The sequence below is a fragment of the Bombina bombina genome, chromosome 5 (assembly GCF_027579735.1).
Source record: "Bombina bombina isolate aBomBom1 chromosome 5, aBomBom1.pri, whole genome shotgun sequence".
In the NCBI taxonomy this organism is placed as follows: Eukaryota; Metazoa; Chordata; class Amphibia; order Anura; family Bombinatoridae; genus Bombina; species Bombina bombina.
The window spans coordinates 1,089,892,845-1,089,919,392 of record NC_069503.1 but is presented as its reverse complement, the minus strand read 5'-3'; the positions used below and the strand labels follow the sequence as shown (position 1 = coordinate 1,089,919,392).

The window sequence follows — 26,548 nt, the reverse complement described above, 5'->3', positions numbered from 1 at the left end:
GTAATTTAATGTCCAATGAATGCATAGGTTCAAACGGAGGAGCTTGAAGAGCTCCCAGAACCAAATTCAAACTCCAAGGAGGAGAAATTGACTTAATGACAGGTTTTATACGAACCAAAGCTTGTACAAAACAATGAATATCAGGAAGAATAGCAATCTTTCTGTGAAAAAGAACAGAAAGAGCAGAGATTTGTCCTTTCAAGGAACTTGTGGACAAACCCTTATCTAAACCATCCTGAAGAAACTGTAAAATTATCGGTATTCTAAAAGAATGCCAAGAAAAATGATGAGAAAGACACCAAGAAATATAAGTCTTCCAGACTCTATAATATATCTCTCTAGATACAGATTTACGCGCCTGTAACATAGTATTAATCACAGAGTCAGAGAAACATCTTTGACCAAGAATCAAGCGTTCAATCTCCATACCTTTAAATTTAAGGATTTCAGATCCTGATGGAAAAAAGGACCTTGCGACAGAAGGTCTGGTCTTAACGGAAGAGTCCACGGTTGGCAAGAGGCCATCCGGACAAGATCCGCATACCAAAACCTGTGAGGCCATGCCGGAGCTACCAGCAGAACAAACGAGCATTCCTTCAGAATCTTGGAGATTACTCTTGGAAGAAGAACTAGAGGCAGAAAGATATAGGCAGGATGATACTTCCAAGGAAGTGATAATGCATCCACTGCCTCTGCCTGAGGATCCCGGGATCTGGACAGATACCTGGGAAGTTTCTTGTTTAGATGAGACGCCATCAGATCTATTTCTGGAAGTTCCCACATTTGAACAATCTGAAGAAATACCTCTGGGTGAAGAGACCATTCGCCCGGATGCAACGTTTGGCGACTGAGATAATCCGCTTCCCAATTGTCTATACCTGGGATATGAACCGCAGAAATTAGACAGGAGCTGGATTCCGCCCAAACCAAAATTCGAGATACTTCTTTCATAGCCAGAGGACTGTGAGTCCCTCCTTGATGATTGATGTATGCCACAGTTGTGACATTGTCTGTCTGAAAACAAATGAACGATTCTCTCTTCAGAAGAGGCCAAAACTGAAGAGCTCTGAAAATTGCACGGAGTTCCAAAATATTGATCGGTAATCTCACCTCCTGAGATTCCCAAACTCCTTGTGCCGTCAGAGATCCCCACACAGCTCCCCAACCTGTGAGACTTGCATCTGTTGAAATTACAGTCCAGGTCGGAAGCACAAAAGAAGCCCCCTGAATTAAACGATGGTGATCTGTCCACCACGTTAGAGAGTGTCGAACAATCGGTTTTAAAGATATTAATTGAGATATCTTTGTGTAATCCTTGCACCATTGATTCAGCATACAGAGCTGAAGAGGTCGCATGTGAAAACGAGCAAAGGGGATCGCGTCCGATGCAGCAGTCATAAGAACTAGAATTTCCATGCATAAGGCTACCGAAGGGAATGATTGTGACTGAAGGTTTCGACAAGCTGAAATCAATTTTAGACGTCTCTTGTCTGTTAAAGACAGAGTCATGGACACTGAATCTATCTGGAAACCCAGAAAGGTTACCCTTGTCTGAGGAATCAATGAACTTTTTGGTAAATTGATCCTCCAACCATGATCTTGAAGAAACAACACAAGTCGATTTGTATGAGATTCTGCTAAATGTAAAGACTGAGCAAGTACCAAGATATCGTCCAAATAAGGAAATACCACAATACCCTGTTCTCTGATTACAGACAGAAGGGCACCGAGAACCTTTGTAAAAATTCTTGGAGCTGTAGCTAGGCCAAACGGCAGAGCCACAAACTGGTAATGCTTGTCCAGAAAAGAGAATCTCAGGAACTGATAATGATCTGGATGAATCGGAATATGCAGATATGCATCCTGTAAATCTATTGTGGACCTATAATGCCCTTGCTGAACAAAAGGCAAGATAGTCCTTACAGTCACCATCTTGAACGTTGGTATCCTTACATAACGATTCAATATTTTTAGATCCAGAACTGGTCTGAAGGAATTCTCCTTCTTTGGTACAATGAAGAGATTTGAATAAAACCCCATCCCCTGTTCCGGAACTGGAACTGGCATAATTACTCCAGCCAACTCTAGATCTGAAACACAATTCAGAAATGCTTAAGCTTTCACTGGATTTACTGGGACACGGGAAAGAAAAAATCTCTTTGCAGGAGGTCTCATCTTGAAACCAATTCTGTACCCTTCTGAAACAATGTTCTGAATCCAAAGATTGTGAACAGAATTGATCCAAATTTCTTTGAAAAAACGTAACCTGCCCCCTACCAGCTGAGCTGGAATGAGGGCCGCACCTTCATGTGGACTTAGAAGCAGGCTTTGCCTTTCTAGCAGGCTTGGATTTATTCCAGACTGGAGATGGTTTCCAAACTGAAACTGCTCCTGAGGATGAAGGATCAGGCTTTTGTTCTTTGTTGAAACGAAAGGAACGAAAACGATTATTAGCCCTGTTTTTACCCTTAGATTTTTTATCCTGTGGTAAAAAAGTTCCTTTCCCACCAGTAACAGTTGAGATAATAGAATCCAACTGAGAACCAAATATTTTGTTACCCTGGAAAGAAATGGAAAGTAGAGTTGATTTAGAAGCCATATCAGCATTCCAAGTTTTAAGCCATAAAGCTCTTCTAGCTAAAATAGCTAGAGACATAAACCTGACATCAACTCTGATAATATCAAAAATGGCATCACAGATAAAATTATTAGCATGCTGAAGAAGAATAATATCATGAGAATCATGATCTGTTACTTGTTGCGCTAAAGTTTCCAACCAAAAAGTTGAAGCTGCAGCAACATCAGCCAATGATATAGCAGGTCTAAGAAGATTACCTGAACACAGATAAGCTTTTCTTAGAAAGGATTCAATTTTCCTATCTAAAGGATCCTTAAACGAAGTACCATCTGACAGAGGAATAGTAGTACGTTTAGCAAGGGTAGAAATAGCCCCATCAACTTTAGGGATTTTGTCCCAAAATTCTAATCTGTCAGACGGCACAGGATATAATTGCTTAAAACGTTTAGAAGGAGTAAATGAATTACCCAATTTATCCCATTCTTTGGAAATTACTTCAGAAATAGCATTAGGAACAGGAAAAACTTCTGGAATAACCACAGGAGATTTAAATACCTTATCTAAACGTTTAGAATTAGTATCAAGAGGACCAGAATCCTCTATTTCTAAAGCAATTAGTACTTTAAGTAAAGAACGAATAAATTCCATTTTAAATAAATATGAAGATTTATCAGCATCAATCTCTGAGACAGAATCCTCTGAACCAGAAGAGTCATCAGAATGATGATGTTCATTTAAAAATTCATCTGTATAAAGAGAAGTTTTAAAAGATTTTTTACGTTTACCAGAAGGAGAAATAACAGACATAGCCTTCTTGATGGATTCAGAAACAAAATCTCTTATGTTATCAGGAACATTCTGCACCTTAGATGTTGAAGGAACTGCAAAAGGCAATGGTACTTTACTAAAGGAAATATTATCTGCATTAACAAGTTTGTCATGACAATTAATACAAACAGCCGGAGGAATAGCTACCAAAAGTTTACAGCAGATACACTTAGCTTTGGTAGATCCAGCACTAGACAGCGATTTTCCTGAAGTATCTTCTGACTCAGATGCAACGTGAGACATCTTGCAATATGTAAGAGAAAAAACAACATATAAAGCAAAATTGATCAAATTCCTTAAATGACAGTTTCAGGAATGGGAAAAAATGCCAAAGAACAAGCTTCTAGCAACCAGAAGCAATGAAAAATGAGACTTAAATAATGTGGAGACAAAAGCGACGCCCATATTTTTTAGCGCCAAATAAGACGCCCACATTATTTGGCGCCTAAATGCTTTTGGCGCCAAAAATGACGCCACATCCGGAACGCCGACATTTTTGGCGCAAAATAACGTCAAAAAAATGCGTATGACGCCGGAAACGGAAAATATTTTTTGCGCCAAAAAAGTCAGCGCCAAGAATGACGCAATAAAATGAAGCATATTCAGCCCCCGCGAGCCTAACAGCCCACAGGGAAAAAAGAGTCAAATTTTTGAAGGTAAGAAAAAAATGATTAATTGAAATGCATTATCCCAAATATGAAACTGACTGTCTGAAAAATAAGGAATGTTGAACATTCTGAGTCAAGGCAAATAAATGTTTGAATACATATATTTAGAACTTTATAAACAAAGTGCCCAACCATAGCTTAGAGTGTCACAGAAAATAAGATATACTTACCCCAGGACACTCATCTACATGTTTGTAGAAAGCCAAACCAGTACTGAAACGAGAATCAGCAGAGGTAATGGTATATAAATAAGAGTATATCGTCGATCTGAAAAGGGAGGTAAGAGATGAATCTCTACGACCGATAACAGAGAACCTATGAAATAGACCCCGTAGAAGGAGATCACTGCATTCAAATAGGCAATACTCTCCTCACATCCCTCTGACATTCACTGCACGCTGAGAGGAAAACCGGGCTCCAACTTGCTGCGGAGCGCATATCAACGTAGAATCTAGCACAAACTTACTTCACCACCTCCATAGGAGGCAAAGTTTGTAAAACTGAATTGTGGGTGTGGTGAGGGGTGTATTTATAGGCATTTTGAGGTTTGGGAAACTTTGCCCCTCCTGGTAGGAATGTATATCCCATACGTCACTAGCTCATGGACTCTTGCTAATTACATGAAAGAAACCAACACTACAGGTTTTACATTTATATTTTGTGACTTAGTACATATATATGTTCAAAAAGAAAAATAAAGAAATACAGGTATGCTTCTCCAATAGCAGGATTTGAACAGGCAGTCCTGAGTGATTCAGATTCCACTAACACAGAGCTCCTTGCAAGGAAAATCTCCAGCAGCAGCTGAGAGAGAAAGGTGCTGCAAGGTAGAAGCCAGGTTCTGGTACAGGGAGAAATAATGCAGGTGCAATTAGGAGTTTGCAGCAAAAGTAAATGCAATACACAAACTGCAAGAGAGGTCCGCCAGTCCAGTGCTTGAAGCAGGGAGAGGATCAGGAAACAAATGCTGTAGAAAAACAAATGAGATTATAAAAGAACAAAGTCTATAATCACAAAGGACTTCAGTAAGAAAGCAAAAATCACTTGCTAGCAACAAAATACTCAAGCAATGAAGTAAAAGGAAGGAGGGTTTATATAGCCCAAGACATTATGGTAGTTTCCTATTTAAAGGAACAGTGTGTTATATGCTGAAATGTTACATGGTGAGAGTCTACGATCCATTACTCCTGTGAAATACTCATCTCTACCACTAAGAGGAGGCATATTCCCAAAGCCCTATATAATCCCTCCCATCTCAGTCATAATTTCTTTCATGTAATTAGCAAGAGTCCATGAGCTAGTGACGTATGGGATATACATTCCTACCAGGAGGGGCAAAGTTTCCCAAACCTCAAAATGCCTACAAATACACCCCTCACCACACCCACAAATCAGTTTTTTACAAACTTTGCCTCCTATGGAGGTGGTGAAGTAAGTTTGTGCTAGATTCTACGTTGATATGCGCTCCGCAGCAGGTTGGAGCCCGGTTTTCCTCTCAGCGTGCAGTGAATGTCAGAGGGATGTGAAGAGAGTATTGCCTATTTGAATTCAATGATCTCCTTCTACGGGGTCTATTTCATAGGTTCTCTGTTATCGGTCGTAGAGATTCATCTCTTACCTCCCTTTTCAGATCGACGATATACTCTTATATATATACCATTACCTCTGCTGATCTTCGTTTCAGTACTGGTTTGGCTTTCTACAACATGTAGATGAGTGTCCTGGGGTAAGTAAGTCTTATTTTCTGTGACACTCTAAGCTATGGTTGGGCACTTTTTTATAAAGTTCTAAATATATGTATTCAAACATTTATTTGCCTTGGCTCAGGATGTTCAACATTCCTTATTTCAGACAGTCAGTTTCATATTTGGGATAATGCATTTGAATCAATCATTTTTTTCTTACCTTAAAATTTGACTTTTTCCCTGTGGGCTGTTAGGCTCGCGGGAGCTGAAAATGCTTCATTTTATTGCGTTATTCTTGGCGCGGACTTTTTTGGCGCAATTTTTTTTTCTGTTTCCGGCGTCATACGTGTTGCCGGAAGTTGCGTCATTTTTGACGTTCTTTTGCGCCAAAAGTGTCGGTGTTCCGGATGTGGCGTCATTTTTGGCGCCAAAAGCATTTAGGCGCCAAATAATGTGGGCGTCTTATTGGGCGCTAAAAAAATATGGGCGTCTCTTTTGTCTCCACATTATTTAAGTCTCGTTATTTATTGCTTCTGGTTGCTAGAAGCTTGTTCACTGGCATTTTTTTCCCATTCCTGAAACTGTCATTTAAGGAATTTGATCAATTTTGCTTTATATGTTGTTTTTTCTTTTACATATTGCAAGATGTCCCACGTTGCAACTGAGTCAGAAGATACTTCTGGAAAATCGCTGCCTGGTGCTGGAGCTACCAAAGCTAAGTGTATCTGCTGTAAACTTTTGGTAGCTGTTCCTCCAGCTGTTGTTTGTATTGCATGTCATGACAAACTTATTAATGCAGATAATATTTCCATTAGTAAAGTTCCATTACCTGTTGCTGTTCCGTCAACATCTAATACTCCGAGTGTTCCTGATAACATAAGAGATTTTGTTTCTAAATCCATTAAGAAGGCTATGTCTGTTATTCCTCCTTCTAGTATGCATAAAAAGTCTTTTAAAACTTCTCATTGTTCAGATGAATTTTTAAATGAACATCATCATTCTGATTCTGATAATGGTTCTTCTGGTTCAGAGGATTCTGTCTCAGAGGTTGATGCTGATAAATCTTCATATTTATTTAAAATGGAATTTATTCGTTCTTTACTTAAAGAAGTCCTAATTGCTTTAGAAATTGAGGATTCTGGTCCTCTTGATACTAAATCTAAACGTTTAGATAAGGTTTTTAAATCTCCTGTAGTTATTCCAGAAGTTTTTCCTGTTCCTGGTGCTATTTCTGAAGTAATTTCCAGAGAGTGGAATAATTTGGGTAATTCATTTACTCCTTCTAAACGTTTTAAGCAATTATATCCTGTGCCATCTGACAGATTAGAGTTTTGGGACAAAATCCCTAAGGTTGATGGGGCTGTCTCTACTCTTGCTAAGCGTACTACTATTCCTACGGCAGATGGTACTTCCTTTAAGGATCCTTTAGATAGGAAAATTGAATCCTTTCTAAGAAAAGCTTATTTGTGTTCAGGTAATCTTGCTATATCATTGGCTGATGTTGCTGCAGCTTCAACTTTTTGGTTGGAAGCTTTAGCGCAACAAGTAACAGATCATAATTCTCATAGCATTATTATTCTTCTTCAACATGCTAATAATTATATTTGTGATGCCATCTTTGATATCATTAGAGTTGATGTCAGGTATATGTCTCTAGCTATTTTAGCTAGAAGAGCTTTATGGCTTAAAACTTGGAATGCTGATATGTCTTCTAAGTCTACTCTGCTTTCCCTTTCTTTCCAGGGTAATAAATTATTTGGTTCTCAGTTGGACTCTATTATCTCAACTGTTACTGGAGGGAAAGGAACTTTTTTACCACAGGATAAAAAATCTAAAGGTAAATTCAGGTCTAATAATCGTTTTCTTTCCTTTCGTCACAACAAGGAACAAAAGCCTGATCCTTCATCCTCAGGAGCGGTTTCAGTTTGGAAACCATCTCCAGTCTGGAATAAATCCAAGCCTTTTAGAAAATCAAAGCCAGCTCCTAAGTCCACATGAAGGTGCGGCCCTCATTCCAGCTCAGCTGGTAGGGGGCAGATTACGTTTTTTCAAAGAAATTTGGATCAATTCCGTTCACAATCTTTGGATTCAGAACATTATTTCAGAAGGGTACATAATTGGTTTCAAAATAAGACCTCCTGCAAAGAGATTTTTTCTTTCCCGTGTCCCAGTAAATCCAGCGAAGGCTCAAGCATTTCTGAAATGTGTTTCAGATCTAGAGTTAGCTGGAGTAATTATGCCAGTTCCAGTTCTGGAACAGGGGATGGGGTTTTATTCAAATCAATTCATTGTACCAAAGAAGGAGAATTCCTTCAGACCAGTTCTGGATCTAAAAATATTGAATCGTTATGTAAGGATACCAACATTCAAAATGGTAACTGTAAGGACTATCCTGCCTTTTGTTCAGCAAGGGCATTATATGTCTACAATAGATTTACAGGATGCATATCTGCATATTCCGATTCATCCAGATCACTATCAGTTTCTGAGATTATCTTTCCTAGACAAGCATTACCAGTTTGTGGCTCTGCCGTTTGGCCTAGCAACAGCTCCAAGTATTTTTACAAAGGTTCTCGGTGCCCTTCTGTCTGTAATCAGAGAACAGGGTATTGTGGTATTTCCTTATTTGGACGATATCTTGGTACTTGCTCAGTCTTTACATTTAGCAGAATCTCATACAAATCGACTTGTGTTGTTTCTTTAAGATCATGGTTGGAGGATCAATTTACCAAAAAGTTCATTGATTCCTCAGACAAGGGTAACCTTTTTGGGTTTCCAGATAGATTCAGTGTCCATGACTCTATCTTTGACAGACAAGAGACGTCTAAAGTTGATTACAGCTTGTCGAAACCTTCAGTCACAATCATTCCCTTCGGTAGCCTTATGCATGGAAATTCTAGGTCTTATGACTGCTGCATCGGACGCGATCCCCTTTGCTCGTTTTCACATGCAACCTCTTCAGCTCTGTATGCTGAACCAATGGTGCAGGGATTACAGGGATTACACAAAGATATCTCAAATAATATCTTTAAAACCGATTGTACGACACTCTCTGACGTGGTGGACAGATCACCATCGTTTAGTTCAGGGGGCTTCTTTTGTTCTTCCGACCTGGACTGTAATTTCAACAGATGCAAGTCTTACAGGTTGGGGAGCTGTGTGGGGGTCTCTGAAGGCACAAGGGGTTTGGGAATCTCAGGAGGTGAGATTACCGATCAATATTTTGGAACTCCGTGCAATTTTCAGAGCTCTTTAGTCTTGGCCTCTTCTGAAGAGAGAATCGTTCATTTGTTTTCAGACAGACAATGTCACAACTGTGGCATACATCAATCATCAAGGAGGGACTCACAGTCCTCTAGCTATGAAAGAAGTATCTCGAATTCTGGTTTGGGCGGAATCCAGCTCCTGTCTAGTTTCTGCGGTTCATATCCCAGGTATAGACAATTGGGAAGCGGATTATCTCAGTCATCAAACGTTGCATCCGGGCGAATGGTCTCTTCACCCAGAGGTATTTCTTCAGATTGTTCAAATGTGGGGACTTCCAGAAATAGATCTGATGGCCTCTCATCTAAACAAGAAACTTCCCAGGTATCTGTCCAGATCCAGGGATCCTCAAGCGGAAGCAGTGGATGCATTGTCACTTCCTTGGAAGTAACATCCTGCCTATATTTTTCCGCCTCTAGTTCTTCTTTCAAGAGTGATCTCCAAGATTCTGAAGGAATGCTCGTTTGTTCTGCTGGTAGCTCCAGCATGGCCTCACAGGTTTTGGTATGCAGATCTTGTCTGGATGGCTTCTTGCCGACCGTGGACTCTTCCGTTAAGACCAGACCTTCTGTCGCAAGGTCCTTTTTTCCATCAGGATCTCAAATCCTTAAATTTAAAGGTATGGAGATTGAACGCTTGATTCTTGGTCAAAGAGGTTTCTCTGACTCTGTGATTAATACTATGTTACAGGCTCGTAAATCTGTATCTAGGGAGATATATTATAGAGTCTGGAAGACTTATATTTCTTGGTGTCTTTCTCATCATTTTTCCTGGCATTCTTTTAGAATTCCGAGAATTTTACAGTTTCTTCAGGATGGTTTAGATAAAGGTTTGTCCGCAAGTTCCTTGAAAGGACAAATCTCTGCTCTTTCTGTTCTTTTTCACAGAAAGATTGCTATTCTTCCTGATATTCATTGTTTTGTACAAGCTTTGGTTCGTATAAAACCTGTTATTAAGTCAATTTCTCCTCCTTGGAGTTTGAATTTGGTTCTGGGGGCTCTTCAAGCTCCTCCATTTGAACCTATGCATTCATTGGACATTAAATTACTTTCTTGGAAAGTTTTGTTCCTTTTGGCCATCTCTTCTGCCAGAAGAGTTTCTGAATTATCTGCTCTTTCTTGTGAATCTCCTTTTCTGATTTTTCACCAGGATAAGGCGGTGTTGCGAACTTCTTTTAAATTTTTACCTAAGGTTGTGAATTCCAACAACATTAGTAGAGAAATTGTGGTTCCTTCATTATGTCCTAATCCTAAGAATTCTAAGGAGAAATCATTGCATTCTTTGGATGTAGTTAGAGCTTTGAAATATTATGTTGAAGCTACTTAGACTTTCCGAAAGACTTCTAGTCTATTTGTTATCTTTTCCGGTTCTAGGAAAGGTCAGAAGGCCTCTGCCATTTCTTTGGCATCTTGGTTGAAATCTTTAATCCATCATGCTTATGTCGAGTCGGGTAAAACTCCGCCTCAAAGGATTACAGCTCATTCTACTAGGTCAGTTTCTACTTCCTGGGCGTTTAGGAATGAAGCTTCGGTTGATCAGATTTGCAAAGCAGCAACTTGGTCTTCTTTGCATACTTTTACTAAATTCTACCATTTTGATGTGTTTTCTTCTTCTGAATCTGTTTTTGGTAGAAAAGTACTTCAGGCAGCTGTTTCAGTTTGAATCTTCTGCTTATATTTTCAGTTTTTTTCATTATAAAATTTAAATTATTTTGGGTGTGGATTATTTTTCAGCGGAATTGGCTGTCTTTATTTTATCCCTCCCTCTCTAGTGACTCTTGCGTGGATGATCCACATCTTGGGTAGTCATTATCCCATACGTCACTAGCTCATGGACTCTTGCTAATTACATGAAAGAAAACATAATTTATGTAAGAACTTACCTGATAAATTCATTTCTTTCATATTAGCAAGAGTCCATGAGGCCCACCCTTTTTGTGGTGGTTATGATTTTTTTGTATAAAGCACAATTATTCCATTTCCTTATTTTTTATGCTTTCGCACTTTTTTCTTATCACCCCACTTCTTGGCTATTCGTTAAACTGATTTGTGGGTGTGGTGAGGTTTGTATTTGTAGGCATTTTGAGGTTTGGGAAACTTTGCCCCTCCTGGTAGGAATGTATTTCCCATACGTCACTAGCTCATGGACTCTTGCTAATATGAAAGAAATGATTTTATCAGGTAAGTTCTTACATAAATTATGTTTTCCCTTCACTATAGGTGGTTGAAGAATGAATATGTGCATTTGAGTGGGAGTGGTTTTCAGTTTATGTTGAGGCCTGATTTCCCCTCAGAGTGCAGTGCTTCTCAGAGGGATGTATATGGGGTAAAGTTTGTGACTTTTTATTCACCTCCTGGGAATTTCTTTTCATTAACCATCTATAATCACAGGGACTTGTCTTTTGCCTCACTCTATGGATCTACAAAATACTCCTATTCCATAATAGCTGATATGTTTCAGTACTGGTTTGTCTGCCTGCTGCTTTGCTAGTGGACAAGTGTCTTTTGGTAAGTATATTTTATTATTATGCAGACACGCTTTCAGTTATGTTATGGGCACTGTTTGTGTGTGTGTGTATATATGTGTGTGTATATATATATATATATATATATATATATATATATATATATATATATATATATATATATATATATATATATATATTTTTTTTTTTTTTTTTTTCCTTGCTATTTTGCACATCCATTAGTTTTAATTTTACGTGTTAGCCTTCATGTTTATGCGTGCCGGGTTTGGGCACGTCTAGTTAATGTTTGTCTGGTTAGCACACTTCCCTTTTAGTTTGTCGTGGTTGTTTTTTGAACTTCGGACGGGTTTCATTTTTTTTTTTCTGGTAAGGGCTAATTGACTTAACGGTTTATGTCTCCTGCTTTATTTCTTTCATGTAAATGGCAAGAGTCCATGAGCTAGTGACGTATGGGATATACATTCCTACCAGGATGGGGCAAAGTTTTCCAAACCTCAAAATACCTATAAATACACCTCCCACCACACTCACACCTTAGTTGTACAAACCTTGCCTCCTATGGAGTTGGTAAAGTAAGTTTGTGCTTGATTTCTTCTATGATAAGCTCTTCTAAGCATTTTGAAACATGATTCCTCTCAGAGTACAGTGTTTGTCAGAGGGATGTGAAGAGAGTATCACCTATTGATTTTTATGGTTTCACTCATGGGAAATCTTTTCAAGGGTTCTCTGTTATCGGTCGTAGGGATTCATCTCCTACCTCCCTTTTCAGATAGACGATATACTCTTATACCATTACCTCTGTTGATAGTTTTCAGTACTGGTTTGGCCGTCTGCTATATGTGGATGGGTGTCTTTCGGTAAGTATGTATCATTGTTTAAGACACTCCCAGCTATGTTTGGCTCTTTATGTATTAATATAAAGTTTTAAATATATGTATTTACTTATATTTGCCATGAGTCGGGTCTATGTGTATTTCCCTTTGCAGTCTAACAGTTGCAGTATGGGAATCATGTTTTAGGAAGTTATTTTTTAAATATTTTCTTACCTGGGGTTTAGTCTTTTCTCCAATTTGACTTATTTTCCTTAAATTTCGCAGGGAAATCTAGGCTTGCGAGGACGCAAAATACTGTTATTTCGATTTATTTGGGTGCGCATTTGCATCTATGGTGTAGGAAGTTTCGTCATTTCCTACATCTTTATTGACGTTAGGTTGTTTGGCGCGAAGTTGCACTTGTTATGACGCAAGTTGCGTAATTTCCGGATGTTGGTTGGCACCAAAAAAGCTTCACTTCCTTTTGCGTTGTGCGTCATACGTGGTGCCAAATATTTTTTTGTTATATTACCCCACTTCCTTTCTCTAAATGTTCTAGAGGGGTATGCGGTTTTTGTTACTGCCTATTTAGCATATGCATTTTTTCCCATTCCTGAAACTGCTATATGAGGGAATTGGATATTTTGTTAAATGTTATTTTTTCTTTTACATTTTGCAAGATGTCTCAGTCTGATCCTGTCTCAGAAGCTACTGTAGGAACCATGCTGTCTGAACACAGTTCTACCAAAGTTAAGTGTATCTGTTGTAAGCAAGCTGAGATTATATCTCCATCTATATTATGTAACAGTTGTCATAAGCTTTTGCATGCCGATAATGTTTCTATTAGTACTAGTACAGCGTCTGTTGTTCCCTCAACATCCAATGTACATGATATCCCTATTGATATGAAAAAATTATTTTGCTGATGCAATACAGAAGGTTATGTCTGCTATTCCACCTTCTAATAAACATAAAAGGTCTTTTAAAACTTCTCATAAATCTAATGAATTTTGTAATGACCGACAACATACTAAAATATCCTCCTCCTGAAGAGGATATCTCTGGTTCAGAAGATCCTACTTCAAACATTGAAATTGATAAATCTTCTTATCTTTTTAAGATTGAATATATTTGGTCTTTGTTGAAAGAAGTATTGGTTACTTTAGGTATTGAGGAGTCTGGTCCTCTTGATAACAAAACCAGTAAAGTTTAAATTCTGTTTTTAAACCTCCTGTGATTACTCCTGAGGTTTTTCCTGTCCCAGATGCTGATGTGATTGCTAAGGAATGGTCTAAACCTGGTGCTTCTTTTAATCCTTCTAGGTTTAAGAAGTTATATCCTTTACCAATGGCTAATTTGGAGTTTTGGGAAAAAGTCCCTAAGGTTGATGGGCCTATTTCTACTCTTGCCAGACGTACTAGTATTCCTATGGAAGATGGTACTTCTTTTAAGGATCCTTTAGATGGGAAGATTGAATCTTATCTGAGGCTTATTTGCATTCTGGTTATATTCTCAGGCCTGCCATTTCTATGGCTGATTTTGCGGCTGCATCAAATTTTTGGTTGGATAGCTTAGCACAACAGGAAGCAGATCCTGATTTGTCTAGCATTGTTCATTTGCTTCAACATGCTAATCATTTTATCTGTGGTGCTATTTTTGATATCATCAAGATTGATGTTAAATCTATGTCTTTAGCTAGAAGAGCTTTATGGCTTAAATCATGGAATGCTGACATGGTATCTAAATTTAGATTACTATCTCTCTCTTTCCAGGGTAATGATTTATTTTGTTCTCAGTTGGATTCTATTATTTCCACTATCACTGTGGGGTAAGGGCTTTTTTTGCCCCAAGATAAAAAATCTAAAGGTAAATATAAAGCTTCTAATAATTTTTGTTCCTTTCGTCAGAATAGAGAACAGAAAACCACTCCTTCCCCTAAGGACTCTGGTTCCAATTGGAAGCCATCTTCAAGTTGGAATAAATCCAAGCCTTATAAGAAACCAATGCCAGCCCCCAAGACTGCATGAAGGTGCGGCCCTCAATCCATTTCAACTGGTGGGGGGACAAAACATTATTTCAAAACATTTGGGCAGATTCTGTTCAGAATCAGTGGATTCAGAGCATTGTCTCTCAAGGATATCAAATAGGTTTCAGAATAAGACCTCTTGTGAGAAGATTCTTTCTCTCTCACGTTCCAACAAATCCTGTGAAAGCTCAGGCTTTTCTGTGTGTGTTTCAGATCTGGAGCTTTCAGGGATGATTTATAACCAGTTCCACTTCAGGAACAGGGTCTGGGTTTTTATTCAAATCTATTCATTGTCCCAAAGAAAGAAAATTCATTCAGAGTATTGTGGTGTTTCCTTATTTGGACGATATCTTGGTACTGACTTAATCTTTTCATTTAGCAGAATCTCACACAAATCAACTAGTGTTGTTTCTTCAGAGACATGTTTGGAGGATCAATTTACCAAAGAGTTTCTTGATTCCTCAGACAAGGGTCACCTTTTTAGGTTTCCAGATAGATTCAGTGTCCATTACTCTGTCTTTAACAGACAAGAGATGAATGAAATTTTTTTTCAGCCCGTCAAAACCTTCAGTCTTGATCATTCCCTTCAGTGGCTATGTGCATGGAAGTTTTAGGTCTCATGACTGCAGCATTGGACGCAATCCCCTTTGCTCATTTTCATATGAGACCTCTGCAGCTTTGCATGCTGAATCAATGGTGCAGGGATTATACTCGGATATCACAATTGATATTCTTAAATCCCAACATTCTACTCTCTCTGACTTGGTGGTTAGACCATCATCATATTGTTCAAGGGGCCTCTTTTGTTCATTCTTCCTGGACTGTAGTCTCAACAGATGCAAGTCTTTCAGGTTGGGGAGCTGTCTGGGGGGTCTCTGACAGCACAAAGAGTTTGGAATCCTCTAGAGGCGAGTTTACCAATCAATATCTTAGAACTCTGCGCTATTTTGGGTGTTTTATCCCATACGTCACTAGCACATGGACTCTTGCCATTTACATGAAGGAAAACATAATTTATGTAAGAACTTACCTGATAAATTAATTTATTTCATAATGGCAAGAGTCCATGAGGCCCACCCTGTTTTTGGTGGCTACATTTTTTTTGTATAAAAGCTCTTTTTTGTATGCTTTTTTTTTTTTTTTTACTTCTTTTTACACCTCACTACTTGGCTATACGTTAAACTAAGGTGTAAATGTGGTGGGAGGTGTATTTATAGGCATTTTGAGGTTTGGGAAACTTTTCCCCCTCCTGGTAGGAATGTATATCCCATACGTCACTAGCTCATGGACTCCTGCCATTATGAAAGAAATGAAATTATCAGGTAAGTTCTTACATAAATTATGTTTATTCAGTTTGGCCTAGCTCGCAGTCATTAAGCTATTTAGGGCTCGATTTATCAAGCCATGGCGGACAGGGGCATACATATGCCTCCCTGTCCACTGCAGCTCACCTCTTGTGCTCTTGTGCAACGCTGCCCCCTGCCCGCGCTCAACCAATCACAGGCTGTCAGGAGCTGTCAATCTCCCTGGTCAGAAGAGATCGGGGAGATTGAAATTCTCCACATAAGAGGTGGAGAAGAGGTTAGGAAAGTAGTGGAAGAGCAGCAGAAGGCTTGATAAATTGACCCCTAGGAGGGGTTATTTCTTTTTCTCAAGAGCTTTTTTAAAGGGGCTATAGTGTTTTATAGCATTTCTTTGTTTAATGCTATAATGGAGCTATATGATTCTGTTCCTAAATCTGAGTCCACTGATCACCTTTCTACCATTAGGTGTGCTTATTGTAAAATAAGCTGAAGTACCTTCTCCAGTTTAATTTATGTAGCTCATGTTTTTTTGTTAATGCAATTTGACCAATCCAATGCTGTTTCCTTGGGTATTAATGCTCCTTTTGTTTGCTCATTGCAGGAGAAAGCGGAGGGTGTTTCTCCAAGTGTGAACAACTTTATCAAGGCTGCAGTTTCTGAGGCGCTGGCTGCTTTCCCACCTTCAAACAAGCGTAAAATGTCAATCCAGATTTTACCTTCTATGAGTACTATGTGGCCTGAGGCCAGGGGTACTGTTATGTCTTCAGATTGTAAAGTCTTCTCTGGTGATGAAGAATTTTAATCTGATGTTCAACCTGATATTTCTTCCTTTTTTTTTTAAATGTATTATATTTGTTTTCTTTTAAAGGAGGTTTTAATTACTTTAGGGGTTAAAGATCCTAAAGTTTCTGACTATAAGCCTTGTAATCATTTATCCAGTCTTTAAAATTGTTGTGAAACTCCCTCAATATTTTTTTTATTTCGGATGCAGTCTGACATGATTTCTATCTAGGGAATGGTCTAAGCCAGGAAATTAATTGAATCTGTCTGCAAGGTTTAAAAAGTTATATCCTTTACCTGCTGTTAATGTTGAGTGATGGGAAACTGTTTCTAAGGTTGATGGGACCTTTTCTACTCTGGCTAAGTGTACTACTATTCTTTTGTAAGACAGTACTTCTTTTAAAAGTCCAACTGCTTATGAAATTAGAGTGCTTCCATAGAAGGGCCTTTTAATAAGCAGGTTATTTACTTAGGATATACTTTCTGGATATCCAGCCTTTTAAAACAATGTTCTGATGATCCTGTCAGTGAAAATATTTTGGTTTTGCTTAATAATGGTAATTCTTTTGTTGGTGATACTATATTTATTTGATATTATTAAAATCATTATCAAAACTACAGGGAGTGCAGAATTATTAGGCAAGTTGTATTTTTGAGGATTAATTTTATTATTGAACAACAACCATGTTCTCAATGAACCCAAAAAACTCATTAATATCAAAGCTGAATAGTTTTGGAAGTAGTTTTTAGTTTGTTTTTAGTTATAGCTATTTTAGGGGGATATCTGTGTGTGCAGGTGACTATTACCCTGCATAATTATTAGGCAACTTAACAAAAAACAAATATATACCCATTTCAATTATTTATTTTTACCAGTGAAACCAATATAACATCTCAACATTCACAAATATACATTTCTGACATTCAAAAACAAAACAAAAACAAATCAGTGACCAATATAGCCACCTTTCTTTGCAAGGACACTCAAACGCCTGCCATCCATGGATTTTGTCAGTGTTTTGATCTGTTCACCATCAACATTGCGTGCAGCAGCAACCACAGCCTCCCAGACACTGTTCAGAGAGGTGTACTGTTTTCCCTCCTTGTAAATCTCACATTTGATGATGGACCACAGGTTCTCAATGGGGTTCAGATCAGGTGAACAAGGAGGCCATGTCATTAGATTTTCTTCTTTTATACCCTTTCTTGCCAGCCACGCTGTGGAGTACTTGGACGCGTGTGATGGAGCATTGTCCTGCATGAAAATCATGTTTTTCTTGAAGGATGCAGACTTCTTCCTGTACCACTTCTTGAAGAAGGTGTCTTCCAGAAACTGTCAGTAGGACTGGGAGTTGAGCTTGACTCCATCCTCAACCCGAAAAGGCCCCACAAGCTCATCTTTGATGATACCAGCCCAAACCAGTACTCCACCTCCACCTTGCTGGCGTCTGAGTCAGACTCGAGCTCTCTGCCCTTTACCAATCCAGCCACGGGCCCATCCATCTGGCCCATCAAGACTCACTCTTATTTCATCAGTCCATAAAACCTTAGAAAAATCAGTCTTGAGATATTTCTTGGCCCAGTCTTGACGTTTCAGCTTGTGTGTCTTGTTCAGTGGTGGTCGTCTTTCAGCCTTTCTTACCTTGGCCATGTTTCTGAGTATTGCACACCTTGTGCTTTTGGGCACTCCAGTGATGTTGCAGCTCTGAAATATGGCCAAACTGGTGGCAAGTGGCATCTTAGCAGCTGCACTCTTGACTTTTCTCAGTTCATGGGCAGTTATTTTGCGCCTTGGTTTTTCCACACGCTTCTTGCGACCCTGTTGACTATTTTGAATGAAACGCTTGATTTTTCGATGATCACGCTTCAGAAGCTTTGCAATTTTAAGAGTGCTGCATCCCTCTGCAAGATATCTCACTATTTTTGACTTTTCTGAGCCCGTCAAGTCCTTCTTTTGACCCATTTTGCCAAAGGAAAGGAAGTTGCCTAATAATTATGCACACCTGATATAGGGTGTTGATGTCATTAGACCACACCCCTTCTCATTACAGAGATGCACATCACCTAATATGCTTAATTGGTAGTAGGCTTTCGAGCCTATACAGCTTGGAGTAAGACAACATGCATAAAGAGGATGATGTGGTCAAAATACTCATTTGCCTAATAATTCTGCACTTCCTGTATGTTTTTGGCAGTCCCATACCAGGAGTGCTTTATGGCTTAAATTATATCTACTTTTACTGGTGGTAAAGGGGCTTTTCTCCCTCAGGACAGAAAGTCTAGAGGGAAAGCTAAAACTTCTAATCATTTCCGTTCCTTTCGTATGAATAAGAAACAAAAAAGCTTGACTCCTCTGCTCAAAGGCAAAGTACCTCTGGCCCAGTACTAACTGGAACAAGTCTAAACAGGCTACAAAACTATTTCTACTACCAAGACTACATGAAGGTGTGACCCCAGATCCAGAGGTTCTGGTAGAAGGGGCAGGTTGTGCCTCTTTCAGGATGCTTGGTTTCTGTCTTTCCCAGATCCCTGGTTTCTGAACAGTTTCACTGGGGTATCAAATTGGATTTAGAACAAGGTTTCCCAAGGGAGTCTCTTTCTGTCTTATGTCCCAAGGAATCCTTTAAAGTCTCAAGCTTTTTTCCAGTGTATAAGATCTGGATGCTTGGGAGTGATTGTTGCAGTACTTTGTCAGGAAAAGGGAATGGAATTTTTTTCAAGTCTCCTCATTGTTCCACAGAAAGAGGGTACTTTCAGACCAGTTTTGGATCTAAAAGCTCTGAACAGATTTGTAAAGATTTTATCTTTCAAAATGGAAGCTGTTCAAGCTATTCTGCCTTTTGTTCAGCAAGGTCAGTTTATGTCCACAATAGATTTAAAAGATGGTTACCTTCATGCTCAGATTCAGAGAGGACATTACCAATTCCTGGGGTTTGCCTTTCTGGACAATTATTTTCAGTTTGTTGCTTTACCATTTGGTCTAGCTACAGCTCCAAGAATATTCACAAAGGTTCTGGGTGCCCATTTGTCTGTAAAAAAAACACAGGGTATTGCAGTATTTCCTTACCTGGACGATCTTGGTTCAAGCTCTGTTTTTTCCTTTAGCAGAACCTCACACCAACTGGCTCTTGTTGTTTCTTCAACAACATGGTTGGAGGATCAATTTACCAAAAAGTAATTTGATACCTCAAGCAAAGATTGTTTTTTTAGAATTTCAAAACTCTGTCTCCATGAGTCTCTCTAACAGAACAGAGAAGGTTAAAATTGGTGTCAGATTGTCTGTACCTTCAGTCTCTCACTTTTCCCTCTGTTGCTATGTTTGGAAGTTCTGGGTCTCATGATTGCAGCTTCAGGTTCAGTTCTGTTTTGCTCGATTTCACACGATAAACCTTCCGCTTTGTATGATTAGTCAGTGGTGCAGGGATCATACTCAACTGTCTCAAGATATGTCTGTATCCCAGTACGTCAGTTTCGAACTTGGTGGCAGGATCATCAGTGTATTATTCAGGGGGCTTCTTTTTCTTGTCCTACCTGGACTGCGATCACTACAGATGCTAGTCTCTCAGATTGGGGAGCTGTTTGAGGGTCTCTCAGAACATAGGATGTTTGGGATACACGGGATGTTTGGGACCCTCGGGAGCTGAGGTTACCAATAAAATGTTTTAGAACTCCGTGCTATATCTCAGGGCCCTTCAAGCTTGGCCTCTGTTGAAAGAGTAGTCTTATCTCTGCTTTCAGTAAGACAGTGTCACAGCAGTGGCTTATGTCAACCATCAAAGGGAAACTTACAGTTAGCCATGAGGGAAGTGTGTTGGATTGTCTCATGTGCAAACTCAATTCTTGTCTAGTCTCTGCAATTCATATTCCATGGGTGAACAACTGGGAAGCAGATGTTCTCAGTCAACAGTCTCTACATCCAGGGGAGTGGTCTCTTCACCAGAATGTGTTCAATCCGATTGTAGAATTTGGTGGTCTCCCAGAGATAGATCTGATGCTCTCTTATTTGAACAAACTTCCCAGATTCTTTTTGAGGTCCAGGGACACAAGCAGAATAATTGGATGCTTTAGTATTTGCTTGGTTGTTTCAGCTTGCTTATCTGTTTCCTCCTCTGGTACTTCTACCGAGCTTGGCCTCAAAGTATTTGGTATGCGGATCTAGTTCAGATGTTCAGTTGTACTCCTTGGCCTCTGCCTCTAAGGTCAGACTTTCTGTCTCAAGGTCCATTTTTCCATCCAGATATCAAGTCTCTGAACTTGATGGCATGGAAATTGAACAGTTAGCCCATAGACACAGATTCTGTTTCTGTTATTTAAACCTTAATTCACACCAAAAGCCCGTAACTAGAAAGATTTATCATAAGATCTAGAAGGTCTTTATTTCTTGGTGTTTGGATCATGGTTTTTCCTTGCATTCTTTTAGAATTCCTAGGACTCACTGCACTTTTTACAGGATGGTTTGGATAAGGGTTTACCTGCCCGTTCTTTGAAGGGACAGATTTCTGCTCTTTCATTCCTTTTTCATAGAAAGATTGCTAATCTTCCTGATATACATGGATTTTTCAATGCTCTGGTTTGTATCAAATGAGAACTAGACAGTTTCTGTCTGGCTGGCATCTTCACATCTTTTCCATACTGATTTTCTTTCTAATACTCTCAGTGACTCCTTTTCTATTAGATGTTGCAAAATGTGCCTTTAAGCTACAACACCCTAGCTTTATTTGTAGTTATTTCTGTTATTTATCAAGGCCCAGCCTTTTGATATGGAATACTTATTTCTTTCATGTAAATGGCAAGAGTCCATGAGCTAGTGACGTATGGGATATACAATCCTACCAGGAGGGGCAAAGTTTCCCAAACCTCAAAATGCCTATAAATACACCCCTCACCACACCCAGAATTCAGTTTTACAAACTTTGCCTCCTATCAAGGTGGTAAAGTAAGTTTGTGCGTTGATATGCGCTTCTCAGCATTTTGAAGCCCGGTTCCTCTCAGAGTACAGTGAATTTCTTAGAACAATGAATGTTTCTCCAATTTAAGACTATTTATCCGCCATATACCCCCAACTGAACAATTCAATTAACACACCCGTTTCTTTGATATTCAGTGTGCTTTGTGGTTGGCTATAACTCTATGAAACAGTTACCTTGCCTCAATAAGAATTTTGCCATTATGTTACACTTACAGTAACATTTCTATACTTTTCAATTTAAACATTTTTGCTACAATGAATTTTTCTCCTTTACACTTCAAAATCACTAGTTTTATCACAGTAATATGGTTTCTAGTTGTTGAATGACTCCTAAAAGTCACTGAAATTAAGAAATGTATGGTAACTAATATAATATGAAAAACTTAGTTATATGTAAGATTTTATATATGAATGTAGAGGCTTATGGTGATTATAAAGTGGTTTTGTAATTTAAATAAAAAACTGACTTTTAGAAAAACTGCTAAGTTATTAATATGTGATACACAATCCTAGCCTTACAATAGTTTTTCTTAAAACTGATGTGTTGTAACAGATTACAATATTTAGGGAAACAAAATATTTCATTAATTTTTCAGTGAAGTTCCATATAAGCATTACCTGGTATTTCGGTGCTGGACCGTCTTTCTAATGATCAAACTGATATGCTGCAGACTATTTATCCTATGATGAAGGCATGTTGAGCTAAAATAATCTGTACCCAGTAGAACTGGCCTCAGGAACAAGCTCATACTTATTCTCAGTTGAGTGCGTCTCTCTATTTATGTTTTGATATTTATTATATAGGTGTATTGATATCATCAAAATTTTACACATCAAGTACATTTTGTATTGTAGATCCAAGGCACACACATTACACTTTACCAGTAAAATGCACTTTCAGGATTGTTAGTTTTATTTCCTAGTTGTTGTTTTTTTTAAACGGCTTTGTTTTAAAAAATGCCTTTTTTTCTTTTTTTTCCCCTCACAGTGAACCAATCAATTTACATGTGTAAACTTTGCAACTTGTTTTCTCCAAACCATTCGGAACTCCTCTCACATGTTTCTGAAAATCACTCTAAAGAAGAACTAAGTGCAGAACATATCATCATTCCCCTCAAGCCACTTATTTCATCAAATAAGAACACAGAAGGTTAGTTGTACTTGCCTTTTTTACTTGTGATATGTATGGTGACAAAAAGTAGAAACAATTATAAATGCGTAACAAAATCTAACTCTGGTATAAAATATTGTTGATTTAATGCCATAACCACATTAATTATATACCATATGGCATAATGACATTACTAACCATGTATCATATTGATTCATAATATTAGTTTACACATTAATCAAGTAATATTGGTTGCATTGTTGAACCAAAACCAACACTCTGCTGGCACTAAAATAGCAGTGCATAAAGGACACTTCTGGAAATATCGCACTTTCCCTTATTGCTTGGCATCATGTACCAAACCAAGGAATACACATTATTTTAGTGGCAATGCTCCTTTATAGCTGGTTCTTACATTGAACTACAACTATGTGGCAAAGATCCTACAGCAACCTTCAAAGTTACTTATAGTTATGAGGAGTTTATGTGATGACATTTTTTAATATAATGAAGAAATAAGAATAATTTAAAGCCTTTTAATTTTATTGTTTTTAGAAGGAGAAATAGTTTTTTTTTTTAAATTAAAATGGGTTTCAGCATGTCACAAGCCTCTGACACCATTAATGTTACTTTAGAAAGATTGTTTTCTTTTTGAACATTTGCTATATTAAAGGGAGTGTCCCTTTATCTTTAGGGAACCACCCCTGAGATTGCATGACAGGATTGCTACAAATGCTGGAGTGTTTAAGCCCTATTTAGCAGAAGGTGTGTCTTAAGCTGTATAATCTATTATGACTGTCTAAGGAAGAGAGTTAATTGTTGTGCTAATGTATTAACTATGTGTCTCTACTTTATGATTAAAATTGCACCCTGCATCATCTGGTGGAGAATGCGGGCACCAGCTGTCAACTTCTGAACTCAATGCAGAAAAAGTGTAATTGTAGCCAGCTGGAGTGGGTAGGTTTCTTCCCCTCTCCTTTAAGAGCCAATTACTACTTGGAGACGGTGCCTAGTTGCAGGAAGATAGCTTCAAAAGAACATAAAGCTAAAGGAACATCCTGACAGGAAAAGTAGAAAAGGAACTGCAATATAAGCATTTAGCATAATGGCCAAATGAGACAGAGTTTGAGATCACTCCAAGGAATTGAGCAATTTGAGATACAGGAGGTAATCACGTGTATAAAGCTTCTGGATATAGAAGGTTTTAACACCTAAGACAGTCTTTCTGAATATTGTGTAGAATCTTATTTGTTTGAATAGTCATTGATATTGTGGGAGATTTCTTAAATGTAATGCAATGCCCTTAGCTTTCCTTGGGAATATATACCATTTTAGGAATGATCATTATAGATTTTTATAGATTATTTATTATTTGTCAAATAAAAAATTGTGTATTAACTGAAATATGCCATCTGTAAATGCTGCATTGGTATAAACAGTAATTGCTAATTTATCCAGAAATTAGAGTCCATGTAATATATTTTGGAAAAAGCTCTAGGTTGTTAGGTAGAAAGATAAATGTTATCTGATATAAATCATACCTCACATTGAGTGACTAATATAATTTATTGTTTGATATTAAAAACATTAACTTGTTGCTCATTTATACAATGGGAGGGTGATGCAAGACTGTTAGACTGGTTAAAATTGTGTAACACTTTACCTTTCGTAAAATGATGATGGTCCACAGTCCTTCCTAAAATATGAGATATATTTCCTGCAACTAGGAGGAGGTCAAGAACCCATATCAGAACTTAAGAACCCTACCACCTCCCATCTCTCTCTTAGTTTTGTTCTTGTAGGAGTTGGTTGAGAATAGAGGCGTTTCCAGCTACTTACTTATGGATTTAAATTTGGGAGCTCAGACCAATGTGAGACCGAGTCCCTGGGGAATTATCATTCACAAAGAAGACAGAAGAAACATTTTTCTAGCAGCTGAATGATACATGGACATAGTAATACCCTGTTATGTGCACAGTATTTTCCTATGGGACTTCAGCCCAAACTACCCTCAGGCATTACAGGGACTCACTCACTCTGTGAGAGCTATTTACCTCAAATTCAACATGCAATTCAGGCACAGCCTTTTACTCCCTATAAGGAATTATGTACTGTCTATGTTGCTCAGGACCAAATCACTTTACCCCTGAATATAAGAATAGCTAGCAAGGCTATGGCAGAATATTTTGTGGCTATTATTATTGAGTTTTATATTCCTATTTAACTCTCTACTGATAAATCACTACATGCTGAATATACACAAAAGAGGTAATCACTTTTCTTCCCTAAGATATGGAGAGTTCACAACGTCATTCATTTACTAGTGGGAATATCATCCCTGGCCAGCAGGAAGAGGCAAAGAGCATCACAGAAAAGTTGTTAAGGGGCACTCCCCTACCCATAATCGCCAGACATTCTCTTTGCCTCTCTCAGTGGAGGAGGTGAAGTTTGGTGTCTGAATAAATTAATTCTTTTTTTGGGTACTTTTCCCTGCAAGCAAGGATTTGGGGTTTAAGCAGTTAGGAAGTTGTGAGGTGGGCCTTGCTCTGGTTCCTAACATATTGCTGCTCTAGTACAGAAAGCCAGAGTAGGTTTACCCTGTTCTTTCTTTTTTCTACAGGTCTCTGTAAGGAGTATGTGTCCTTTCATGCCTTGTAAGCTGTCGTCCTGCCGGATGGCTAGATGCAGTTAAGTGCTGTTTGTCTTTTAGGTATGGAGACATGCACTTTATGAAGATAAGTTAACTCTGCTATCAGGGGATATATCCTGCAAATGCTTAACTCTGCATTTAATATGGGACTTTATAATCCTTTATAGTGAGGATTGATATGGGGCAGGTGCAGGCACTTATGTGAGTGGCAAGTTTAAGGTTAAGAGGGTTAAAAATTTTATTATGGGTGAAAGTGTTTATCTTTACTTTTCAACGCTAAAATGTAAGGATATCGCTAATGTAATACAATAGAGCATTTAGAAGGGAATGGTGGTGTTCTTTCTATACGGCTGTTTTTTAAGCCGTTATTAGGAACGGTTTAGCAGGCAAGGGGAACTGTTTGACATTTTTTCCCTGGCAGTGGAACGCACGCTTTCTGTTTGCTGCGCAGTTCCTGTTTCTGTGTCGACTTTGCTGGTCACGTAACCCGCTCTTTTGATCCGGAGAGAAGCAGCGTAATTTCTCTCCTGCATCTCCGTACTGTTGGTGCAGAGTGTCTCCGTGTCGATATTGCTTTTGGGAATTCTCCTGCAAGTGTAGAGGTGTCTATTATTATAGCCTGTATAGTGTGTATAACGTTCTTCAAAGGTGCTTAGTTAAAATGTAAAGTGATAGTATTTTTTTCATAATTTTTTTTTTTTTCCTGGGGGAATTTTTTTGTTTAAACCATGGACATGGAATCTGACTCTATTCCATTTGAAAAATGTTTATTATGCCTAGAAGCCCAAATTGTGTTGCCCATGCAATTTTGTGAATCATGTTTAGCTAGAAAGCTAAAATGTAAGGATAAATTATTGCCCTCTAAGCCAAATGTTTCTCAGGATGATGCTGTTCTGGCAATGCCACAGCTTTCTCCTCAAATGTCCCAAGCCTCAATGGCATCACATAAAGTGCCCTGCAGGTTCCTCTCAGCCTCCTGGAGGAGTTTATTTGCCTGCATAAATTGCTGCTCAGGTATCTTCTGTGGAATCTGCGGATTATCTGCTTTTCCTATGTTAAAGGGTAAACGCAAAAGGAAAACTAGATATTCAGATAGTAAGGTTTCTGTTCCACCTCCTGCTACTCAGGTTGCCCTCCATCATAAGTCTGATGAGGAGGATACATCGGTAGCCTCTGAGGGTGAAATCTCAGATTCGGACAGTATAATTCCTTTATCTGATGCTGAAATAGTAACCTTCAGATTTAAGCTTGAACACCTTCGTGTATTGTTAAAGGAGGTTTTGGCCACTTTGGACGACTCCGATACTACTGTCGTTGTCAACCCTAAGAAGTCAAGTAAACATAACAAATACTATCATGTTCCTTCCTCTGTGGAAATGTTTCCTGTT

The 26,548-nt window shown here is 38.5% G+C and overlaps 1 protein-coding gene across 2 annotated transcripts in view; it reads left to right on the top strand.

Moving 5' to 3' along the window:
- The window catches only part of ZFAT (zinc finger and AT-hook domain containing), a 478,376-nt gene that overhangs the window by 103,258 nt on the left and 348,570 nt on the right, over positions 1–26,548 (top strand). The window contains exons 1-2 of one of the 2 annotated variants that reach the window (XM_053715379.1): positions 22,064–22,159; positions 22,388–22,549. In XM_053715379.1, the coding sequence (XP_053571354.1) occupies position 22,159; positions 22,388–22,549 (163 nt within the window). In that variant the 5' untranslated portion in view covers positions 22,064–22,158. Of the gene's footprint in view, positions 1–22,063; positions 22,160–22,387; positions 22,550–26,548 lie in introns of those variants that run through there. The other variant, XM_053715378.1, reaches the window with a different exon arrangement.